Source organism: Prosopis cineraria, unplaced genomic scaffold, assembly GCF_029017545.1.
Source record: "Prosopis cineraria cultivar Desert tree isolate PC_DT_omini unplaced genomic scaffold, ASM2901754v1 PC13, whole genome shotgun sequence".
In the NCBI taxonomy this organism is placed as follows: domain Eukaryota; kingdom Viridiplantae; phylum Streptophyta; class Magnoliopsida; order Fabales; family Fabaceae; genus Prosopis; species Prosopis cineraria.
In genome coordinates this window covers 2147600-2159431 of record NW_026555344.1, presented here as the reverse complement: position 1 = coordinate 2159431, position 11832 = coordinate 2147600, and the positions used below count along the sequence as shown (strand labels likewise).

Sequence of the window (11832 nt, the reverse complement as noted above, 5' to 3'; positions counted from 1 at the left end):
AGTACCTTAATTAGAGTTTGACCTCTGCAGAATTAAACGTTTTATATTGATATTAAATTATTTGCATATACATCAATGATTGTGATATTCTGCCGGCGGTTAATAACTATCTGGAATTTATATTTATATTTGTTGATCTAATAATAATGTTCTAATTTTTGTGAACTCACACTCTGAGAGATGAATTTTATATCCGTTGAATGAAAGACACTGGGACTACTCCCATGAAAGACTTGCAATATTTTTATATAACTGCGAAGAAGCACACGCTCTAATAAGAGAGAAATTAAATGTTTGGTTCTTAGACCCAAATGTGTTCAAAAGGCTTAATCACACTACACATGAGCTGCTGTTTGTTGTTGGGCTCTTAATCTCGTCATTGTTTATGCACAAAACTTCAACGGATTAGCATCAGAGAGTTGTGGTCCGGGCAAATTAAAATATATAATGCAATCCAAACAAGCCCTGGGCTTAAAGAAGAGCACAGTACTGCAGAATTCCGGATGTTGTGTTTACCTTTTTAAGAGACATTAATTCTGATGCTCTTGTGAGCCAATACTTGATGTTTGATGAGCTGCCATGCGAGATTGCAGCAGAAGGCAATGGAACCTCAAGAATTTGTTATCTAGGTCGGCCAGCTTCTTCTGGTAACGCCACTTGTCCAGAAAGTTCCACCATGCAATGTTGGAGCATTCGCTAACCAGCTTCTTACCCTCATCCATCAATCTCCTGGCGCTTCCCTTTTTACTTTAATTTGCAGATCTGCTCTATAATCGTAGCTTCCAGCTGTTGAGACGTGGTTTCTGTTAGAGAATGAGATTATTGTTAATAGTGTAGTTCGTTACAGTACAGTTTGGATTGTTGTACAGCTGAATTGTTGTAATATTCCTTGCAGATTTACTTTACACATGTATCATTTGTATTTGTTGATTTGTAGCCGATTGGCTTATGTATATGAATATAGTATACTCCTCTTGTCCTACTTTCAAGGCAAAGAAAAAAAAAATTAATCTTATTTATAGGACGCTTGTCAATTCTTAATGTTTATTTTTACATTTTTGTTCTTATTAAATGCTTTGAATAAAAATAATACTAATGATATTTAAGAACATTTATTAGAGATAAAGGTAAAAACTTTTTAAATTTTAAAATGAAGTTAATGAAGTTTAAAGTTTTTTTAATTTTGATGAAACATGCTAAAAATAATTTATAAATAAGATTAAAATAATAGTAGCCTCAACACCTTGCGCTGAGCGTTTCTATTTCCTGTGCCTGATTTTGATCTGTTTCGAGCATCACAGCCTCCTCCATCACCATCACCTTTTTGAGAATGTTCCACTATCCTATGAACCAGGCTCTTGCTCTCTTGCATCAGTGATTTCAAGTATTATATTTCACTCTGCTTCTTTCGATTCAATCGCGTGTTTAACTCTTGTATCTCCTGTGTTGCTGGCGCCAAAGCCAGCAGTACTGTTTCTTGCGGTTCATTCATTTTGTGTCTGAACTCCTTCACACGCTCCTTCACTTTCAAAACTTCACTCACAAATTCTCCATACACGGCTCCTACAACTGCACCCCCAACCAGATCTGCCATGTGCCTTGCCAGCAACAAAAACCTTCAACTTCAAATGCAAATCAATTAATTACTGTACATCTTTTTCTCTTCATTTATTTCAAATGCAAATAAGCTATGTAGAAAGCCAATTGCCATATCCCATGCTATCACTTCATTCAGTTATATTTATTTTTAATTCATAATTTATAGCAAAGTATTTTTTAATGCACACACGCCTCGCTTAAACTTGAAGTCTTTGAATTTATATAATAATTTCCATTATTGATAAACTGTAAGGAAACGCCAGCATTATTTAATAAACGCAGGGGATACATTTTTTTAATACCATTTAAGTTTTCTCTCCCTCTACGCTCACACACATGTATCATTTTCTATGCATTTCCATGTCCAGATGCTTGCTTATTATATTAGATTGGACAATTATTTTCAGAACAAGATAACATTTTAATTGCTTCATGCTGATTGTTTCACTGGGGACACCATAGCTCGTTGGTGAATTTTTAAGGTTGATCAATTACAAGTTTTTTTTTGGTTAAATTGGCTTACTAGCTAAAAAAAATTTGTACCCAAAAATATGGATCAAATTTTTGAAAATTTGGGGTATAATTAGTTTACATTGATATACAAGGGGTTTATCATTATTATACATGGAGTTTATCATTAAAAATTTGAAAACTTACAAGGGATTCATCATTTATATACAACAGTATATTATTGACAAATATAATAAATCAATCATGATATAAAATATAATAAATGTTGTATTATTTGTTTGATTTGGTCTTATAACATGGACTATATCTGCAAAAGCCTCTTGTTTTTTGAACTTCAAATCCTTGATCTCTTGATATATATATTTTTTAATATTAACCTTCAAAATCCTATGAGACATTTTTAAACATTTGAATTCATACATACAAATGACTCTTGACTTGTAACCAATACTTTTTTGTGTTAAAAAACGTAAAGTATTTTAATATTTTAAAATATAATTATTATACTTTTGTTAAAAGTGCCCATAATAAATAAATCTCTTTATCCTTATATTAAAGTAAAACATCTTATTATAAAACAGTAAATATAAAAAGATAGTATTAATTTAAAGATAATTAATTATTTTATTGGAAGGCAAAATCTAATTAAAAATGTCTTACATTTTTTTAACTAAAAGAGTATATATGTTTTTCACCAATAAAACATAGCATATCATTCATGTTTGAGCTGGGTGGTTTTATTATATTTTTTTTTTGTGAGATTACTAGTGTCAAAAAACTAGCTAGCTTGCTTGAGGCTGTACGTTCACGTTTGAGCATCAATCCTGCCCTTTGTAGTTTTGGTAATAAAGCTAAGTAGGTTGTGAATGTTACAAAGCCAAGTAACAAAGAATTTCCAGAAACCATATCATTATGTGTATTATTCAAGGCTTAACTACATCAATAAATGAATATGAAACAGATGATAGGCCAAAAAATAGGAAGTGAATTGAAACCAATCAACATAGAATAATTATGCATGCATATGCTCTTTTAATCCTATTTATAGGATAGATATATAAGTATTTGTTTAGCTAGTTTTATAAATAAGATATTTCAATGATTATTGCATTTATTTTTTACTCTGTCGTTTTTTATTAAATTTTGATAAGGTTATTAAATGTTATAATATTTTATTTTTAAAAAATATATATTAAATTATAAGTTATTCCCAACATATTTCACCAAAATTAAAAAAAAACTTTATTATTCTTACTGTGTTAGGAGAAATATGTTAGGAATGGCTTTGTAGGGAAATTACTTAGAATAATTATCAGAAGTTCCCCAAAAAAGGGGTGCTTTGATGACCTCGAATGCCTCTTCATTTATGGGTAAAGATCAAGAATCCTTACTGGATTCGAGCGGCGCTGCCTGCGAAATTGAACTCTCTTATTCATTTTTCGTTGAATGTGAACGTGCATGGAATTTTAATCACCTTATTGGTTTATTATTATATTTTCGACTTTTTTTTTGATAAAATATATTATCAACTTAATGCTTAAGCAAGCAAGTTCCTTTGTAATCACTTGGGCTGCGTAACCCCATGCGTAGAGATTCATTGCAGTCTTTTGATAACTGTTTAAGCAATGTGTACCTGATATCGATCCGTCTCTATCATAAATAAAGATGAAAATAGAATAAACCCTTATCAAGGGCCTATGCGCTGGCTTATTTCATATCTAACTAACCTATTTATAAAATAAGTTCAAGTCATATTCATGCCTTTAATTAGACTTATTTAAGGTCTAGTTTTTCAAAATTTGCCTTTAGTCTGCAAAATAAAGCATAACAAGTCAGCCTATTTATACACACACAATGTAATATATCTCACACACATCAATCAATTTCACAATTTAATTTTTAATCAATCTTTTTTTTTTTTATTCACATTTTCAATCAAAGTGGACTTATATATTAATTTTAATATTATTATGTTATTATATAGTATTGTAGTTGGTAAATTCTTTTAATTATTATATATTATAATTGATAAATCAGATTACATGTTATATTAATAGTTTCCAAATATTTGAGATATTTAAAATTAAAATGTAAAATTATTTACCAGGCTTGCTTTTAAGTAAGCTTTTAAATAAGCTCTTAAACGAGGCTAAGCTTTAGATAGTCTCGGGCTTGAATTGTGAAAAAAGTTTTATATAAATATCAAGTCAAGCTCAATCATCTAATTTACCATATAGGCTCAGGCCTATTTGGTTAAAATTTAACTTAACCTAGCCTATTTCCACCTATAATCACAAGGATTCAACATCTTTGTTGATCAATATCCACAGATCGAGCAAAGACTTCTCTTTTAAGAGTTCTGTCAAATATATATTTTTATAAGAAGAATTAGTTGGCTTTTTTTTTCTCAAACACAAGAAAATATTTTTTTAGAGAAATAACAATTAAAGATTCTATAAGACCATTGATTATAATTAGGGACTCTAAATTATTAAAATTTTAATAATGGACCATTGTCCTTGCTTGACATTAAAAATATTTATGAATTTACATAATTTCCCTCAAGTAAATGTAAAAAAAACACTACTAAAATTACTATAATGAGTTGGGACTATTGTTAATTTTAGTTAAAAAAACTAAGATTCATACTTAGGATATGTTGTTTCTTAGTATGAAATTAAAATTCACTTATGAAACTTTATAAAAGTAATTGTAAATATACAATGGTTACTTTAAAATTTACCAAAATCACTTTTAAATATGAAGTCAATTTTTATGCTTGTCAATATGCAGGTAATTAAATCACTTGGAAGATAAAAAGAAAAAGATACAATTGAAATTACTATCATGGATTGAAACTATTATCAATCTCAATTAAAAAAATCAAGATCCCAAGTGTTATAGTTGGACTATTGAAATTACTATTATAAATTAGAATTATTGAAATTACTATTGAGGGTTGAGACTATATATTGTTAATCATATTCTTAAGTATGGATCTTAGTTTTTTCCAATCGAAATTAACAATATTCTCAACTTATAATAATAATTTTAGTACTCAAGTCAATTTTATAAACTCATATATGTTTTAATTCTAAGTTATCAAGGACCATGATTCATTATTGGGACATCAATAATTCAAGGTTTTTGATTGTGATTAATAATCTTATGTGATCCTTAATTGTCCAGTTTCGCCATGTCGTTTTCCATGGTTGGGCTCGGAAACAAGGAATTAAATTTTGGGCTGAGCCTCATATTAGAACTAGTTGGGTCATTAAAAAAAAAAAAGACATACACGAAGAAAACATATCGTATAAGATTACGTTATAAATTGATAACCCAATAACCTGCACATTGTAGTAAGCAGGGCATGCGTATATGTGTGTGTGTGTATATATATATATATTTGATATAAAGAGTCTTACATATCCTGATTTTTTACTGGGTTAAAATTGAATGATTCCATTTACATTTCTAATGCCGTATGATCAGGAAAACGTTTTCCAGTTTTATTTTCTTTCATTATATGTGTGTGTGAGAGAGAGAGAGAGAGAGAGGTACTTATATTGGTACTCCTGATCCAAACTTAAGGGGAAGCTTTGAAATATGCGCCGAATCACTCAAGCCAAAAACACCCACACCTATAATAGTTCTCTTAAAAAAAGCCAAATAGCTTGCTTTTATCGAACATGGGAAGGTCCCTTGTATCAACATAGTAGTCCCTGAATCATATTCCAATATATATATATATATATATATAGTCCCTAAATCTCATAATATGATTTAGTGCCTCAGAATATAAAATATTTAAAAAAAGATTTCATTAATGTTAATTATTCTAATATTATCATTATTTTACTCCTTAAATAAATTTAATTTCCTCCCTTTCTATTATTAATGAAGGGTATTTTTAAAAGTTTATAAAAAAAATTAAGATTATAAACTATATTTAATAAATGAAATTAGTATGTGTAATTTTGTTAAAAATATCTCCTAAATTGATTGGTAGGAAGTCCCTAAAAAGAGTCAAATCTTTTGAAAACCATCACGTGAATAATGAAAAACCTTGCTGTTCGGATAACATTTTAATAAAAATGTATTTGTGTCATTCATTGCATCAATATACTTTAAAAAAAAAAAAGTCCAATCTTTTGAAAACCATAATGTGAACGATAGAAATAACCTTGCTGTTGGGATACTATTTTAATAAAAAATATTTTTGCCATTTATTTTTAAAATTTTTTTATGTTGACATAATTTGTTATTCGTGCCAGACATACACCATGGTTTTATAAAAGACCTCTTTTTCTGTCTTTTTTATTTTTAATCTTGGTTTCCCATTCTCAAGTCTTTTTTTATTTATTATTCCAAATTTCTTAAAAACTTTTATGTTGTATAAAAACCGAGACGTGCAGAGAGGGGAGAGAGCAAGTCTCTGGGTCAACGCTTGAGCTAGTCACCGGTATTAATGACGTCAGCAAGTGCTGAAATAACTAATATCGTCATCGCGCAACTTGCATTGCCATATAAAAATGTCTGCCTTTTTTTTTTTTTAGCATATAAAAGGGAACAAAGCATCAAGAGATATACAAACAATTTAGTCTAAAGTTAAGAAACATAACCTATCATCATTCATCGCATTGAGACAATAAGGTGGGAGATGAAGATGCTGCCTTTCATTTAATCACACAATTACTCTCTATCTGTCCTCTTCTTTTTCACCCCTCGTTTATTAGTAATTTAATTTCATGACTTCTTGACATTTTTTGTTCTTGAAAAGGTATTAAGCATTAACAATCTTTTCTTAAAAACGTTAAAAGGAAACAAAAAAAAAAAAGAAAGATAAATATCGTTTTTTCAAATCCCATCAAACCAACTGTTTGATTCTTTGATTTGATCTAATAGATTTTTTTGAAAAAAAGATAATATATTTTGAGTCTTAATTTCATCCTTTTACTTTATCAATTTTTTTATTTTCCTAAAGTATCATCACATTCCGCAATCATAAAACTAATTTATTAAAGAATATAAGTGTTATTTAAGAGGTTATTTTCTTTCAAACCATACTCTCCATACACACATCAAGAAATCAAACTATGGAATGGCGCTTGAAGGATTTTACTAAACTTATTTTGATCCTTTCATTTGCAGAATGAAAAGATTCACCTTGTTTAACACCTAATTTTCTACTTTTCTTGACTAAAAATGCTTGCATAGAATTAAATTAATCTATTTGAATAACTTTAACTACCCTACCATGCCAACCAAGCAAGCAATATAATATTACCTCTTTTTTAAATTATCAGATTGAGTAGCATACACTGAACTTGGTTAAAAACATACTAAAACATTTTTTTGCCAAGAAAGAATATTAATGAAAGATCTCTGAAAAATTTTAATATTTGATAAGGACCCTAGACAAATTATGTACTTATTAAAATAATAATTTCACTTATTAATTTGTTAATGTTAATGTTTACTAATTAGAAATCCTTCTTGTATATTAAATTATTTAGGGATCCTTAGCTCATATTCTTCCTTTTACCAATTAATGTTTTTATTAAAATAATTTACATTTACCAAATTAGCCCCAATAAATCCCTAATTTCTCTGCAGCTCTTCATTTTTTGACCGAATCTCTGCATCTTTTCATGCTATCATATGACGAGGCGTGTTTATATGGAGTGTTCATTACAGCTGTGAGCTTAAAACATACAACAAATTGACAAAGATAAATTGTTGTGTACAAATAAATCCCTATGGCTTCCTCACCACGTGTCCTTTCTTTAAATTATGCTATGATAAATTTTTTTTCTTAAAAAAAAAAGTAACGAAGATATTTTAAAACGAGTAGTCTTTCTTAGCATAAAGAAGTGCACTAAGCATAGACGCCAATTGTTTGGCTTATTGTCTATATAAAAGAGCGCTTTTTCTTTGCTTTCTGATATAGCTGCACTTGAAGGTGTGAATGAAAATGTTGGAGAAAGTGGAAGAATTCAACATGGACAAAGTGATTGACAAGTTTGAGGAACTCACCAAGGATGCTGAAAGGGTTCAGAGGGAGACGCTTAGAAGGATCTTGGAAGACAATGCTTCAGCTGAGTACTTGCAGAATCTGGGTCTTCATGGAAGAACCGATCCTGAGAGTTTCAAGGCCCATGTCCCTCTTGTTACCCACAAGGAATTGGAGCCTTATATCATCAGAATCATTGATGGCGATGCCTCTTCCATTCTCACTGGAAAGCCAATCACAACAGTGTCTTTAAGGTCTGGCTTTTTGTTTCATTTTGGTTATACTCCCATTTCAGCAGCCATTAGTGGAGTTGAATCTGACAGACATGTTCTTGCAGTTCTGGAACTACTCAGGGGAAGCCCAAATATTTACCATGGAATGACGAATTGTTTGAAACTTCTGTGCACATGAATCAGACCTCTTTTGCCTTCAGGAACAGGTATTCTAATTTTTTTTTTCTCTTAACCTCAGGGAATCACATTTTCCATGTCCGTTCTTGCCCCTCTTCACAAATCTTGTAAGTTGTCACACACACAATCTTCTGACGCAGAGAGTTTCCAATAAAAAATGGGAAAGCGTTGAGCTTTATATATAGCAGCAAGCAGTTCAAAACAAAAGGGGGTCTCACGGCTGGAACTTCTACAACAAATTTGTTCAGACACGAAAAGTACAAATGCACGATGAAAGCACTTCAGTCCCAATGTTGCAGCCCGGATGAAGTAATATTCGGTCCTGATTTTCATCAATCCTTGTACTGCCACCTCCTGTGTGGCTTAATTTTCCGTGAGGAAGTTCAGCTGGTGTCTTCTACATTTGCACACAGCATAGTCCACGCATTTAGAACCTTTGAACAAGTCTGGGAAGAGCTCTGCACTGATATCCGAGAAGGGGTCCTCACAGGCAAAATCACAGTTCCATCCATTCGAACGGCCATGTCCAAACTTCTCAAACCAAATCCGGAGTTAGCTAACCTGATTGAAAAGAAATGCATGGGACTGAACAACTGGTACGGGTTAATACCAGAGCTCTTCCCCAACATTAAGTACATTCATGGGATCATGACAGGGTCCATGGAGCCTTATGTGAAGAAGTTGAAGCATTATGCTAGGGAGCTTCCTTTGGTGACTGCTGACTATGGAGCCTCTGAAGGATGTATTGCTGCGAATGTGAACCCAAAACTGCCCCCTGAATTGGCCACTTATGCCGTGCTTCCTCATCTTGGTTATTTTGAATTCATCCCTCTCAGTGAGTTGGAGCAAACCAATTGTGGGCCCAATTTCCATCGTGTTGATCCTCATACAGTGGGCTTGACTGAGGTGAAGGTTGGTGAAGAGTATGAGATCGTTACCACCAACCCAGCAGGTAGGAGAGATATAGATGATATGTTATTGTATGTATACATGGCTAGTCAATAGCACTGGCTGTTGTTCTTACAACTTCATGAGCAATTTACAGGTCTGTATCGGTATAGGCTGGGGGATGTGTTCAAGGTCATGGGGTTCCATAACTCGACCCCAGAGCTCAAGTTTGTTCGTCGTAGCAGCCTTCTGCTAACGATTAACATTGACAAGAACACCGAGAATGATCTGCAGTTAGCTGTAGAGGCAGCAGCGAAACTAGTAGCAGCAGAGAACTTGGAAGTCGTTGACTACACGAGCCATGTTGACTCATCCACTGAACCAGGGCACTATGTGATCTTCTGGGAGATGAATGGGGAAGCAAGTGAAGAGCTACTTGGTGAGTGTTGCAACTGTCTGGACAAGTCTTTTGTGGACGCAGGCTACATTAGCTCTCGCAAAACCAGCTGCATTGGGCCCCTCGAACTCCGGGTTGTCAGGAGTGGAACATTCCAGAAGATTCTAGAGCACTTCCTAGGATTAGGAGCTGCTGCTAGCCAGTACAAGACCCCAAGGTGTGTGGCTGCTTCACACAGTAAAGTGTTGCAAATCTTGAGTGAGGATGTTGTGAGGAGCTATCTCAGTTCCGCTTTCAATTGATGAAGTGCTGTGGTCTATGGGAAATAAAGCAATTTGAAAAGCTTCCTTAGTTTTGTTCATCAAATCGTGCCACTTTGTTGAACCTTTTGTCTCTAAGGTATTCCTTCTTGTTTACACCTCACGTTTGTCTGTGCTTATGGTTTGGTATTGTAACGGTTATCCCAGAGCAGATTCGTTCCTGCCACTCTCTTCAACTCTGTTTTTCTTTTCATCTCTGCAAATGCAAATTATTACAGGAAACGGTTTATCATTGAGAGTAGAAATCCATTCACACACAATCTGTAGACTCATTTAATTATGTGGCGGTATGTGTTTCTATGAATCTTAATTAAACGGGCTATATATTAATATTTTATTAAATAAGTCAGTCTTTTGAAAGTTAAAAATGTCTCGCGTTAAATTCACACTTGGGATAATTATATTACAATACTAACATTTGAATTACGAACTCCTCAAAAAGCATATGAGAAAATAAGTATTAACTCCATTTGCTAATAATTATCATTTAAGAATGTACACCAATGAAGAAAATTATTAGATAGCCTTGGCTATAATAAATTTAATGGTATTTAAATAGAATATTCCAATATTAAAATATCTAAAATCTAGCCATACTGTAGAACTATTTACCTATACCTATTTTTATTTTCAATGGTAAAAGGTAAAATGATATAAAAAAATTAATATTAATATTTTATTAAAATTTTAAGGTAGCTATAATTTTGAAATAAAATTAGAACATCAATGGTAGCCGAAAGATAGTATAACTAACTAATTCAATGCTTTAAAGTTTTATTTTTTTTAATCCTTCCATATTTATATACTCCCTATACTCCTGTTTATATAGAATAGAGATAATATTTTTTTCTCCTATTTATAAGTCATCTTATTAAATTTTTGACATAATTTTTTTCAACTTTTCATTAAATGTTGAAGAGAAAAAATATGTTTTTAAAATATATATATTTAATAAGAACAAATTTAAGAACTTGTTAAATTGTAAGACAAAGATAATGGGTTTTAATGTTTTTCTCAATTTTTGTGAAATATGTTAGAAGTGACTTATAAATAAAATTAGAAGAATATATTATTTGTAACTCTATGTAATATATGAATTCTCACATTAATTTAAATCCACTCACATTTAGAGATTTTAAAATAATTAATAAATAATAACATACTCCCTTCATTTTTATATATAAAAAAAAACTACGTCACACCATTTAAAAAAATCACTTAATTATAATAATTATGTCTGAAAATAAAAAATGACCAAAATTTCCTATGTTAATTAACAAAATTATACATTAATTATTTTTTATTAATGTAAATTATGAGGAGTGATTTAAGAAATATGTAATAAATGATTATTAAAATTGATGATTTTTCTTATAAAAATATGCAAGTCAAATGTGATAGTTTTTCTAATAATAAAAATACGAAGGGAGTATAATTTTATTCTTGAAGAGAGTCATAGCACAGAATATCTATCAAAGTAGAGTTTTTCATTCAAGATTCATTTCTTGTTTCTTGAGTATCTTTCTCATGTAATGTACTCTCTTTATTTTTATATATAAGATATTTTTTAAAAATTTATTTTATCTCTAAATATAAGGGGGCATGATATTTTTAAATAATTAAATAATTTTATCTTTATTTTAAAAAATAGGTAAGATATTAATTGTGTGCTTTGTTCATTATTATTATGCTATTAATTGTGACATTATTAAAGGTAAAATAAAAAATTATTGT

At 30.9% G+C, this 11832-nt stretch overlaps 1 protein-coding gene across 1 annotated transcript; it reads left to right on the top strand.

Moving 5' to 3' along the window:
• The first annotated feature begins 7976 nt into the window (after positions 1–7976).
• LOC129291598 (jasmonoyl--L-amino acid synthetase JAR4-like) lies at positions 7977–10308 on the top strand. The gene is made up of 4 exons (XM_054929055.1): positions 7977–8337; positions 8421–8522; positions 8634–9445; positions 9539–10308. The coding sequence occupies exons 1-4, from the start codon at positions 8039–8041 to the stop codon at positions 10078–10080; spliced, it is 1755 nt and encodes a 584-aa protein (XP_054785030.1). The 5' UTR covers positions 7977–8038; the 3' UTR covers positions 10081–10308.
• The last annotated feature ends 1524 nt before the right edge of the window (positions 10309–11832 follow it).

Coding starts and splice junctions, on each gene's coding strand:
- LOC129291598 (XM_054929055.1), top strand. CDS start 8,039: ATGAAAATGTTGGAGAAAGTGGAAGAATTCAACATGGACAAAGTGATT. Junction 8,523..8,633: donor TCTTTTGCCTTCAGGAACAG/GTATTCTAATTT, acceptor CTTCTGACGCAG/AGAGTTTCCAATAAAAAATG. Junction 9,446..9,538: donor CGTTACCACCAACCCAGCAG/GTAGGAGAGATA, acceptor AGCAATTTACAG/GTCTGTATCGGTATAGGCTG.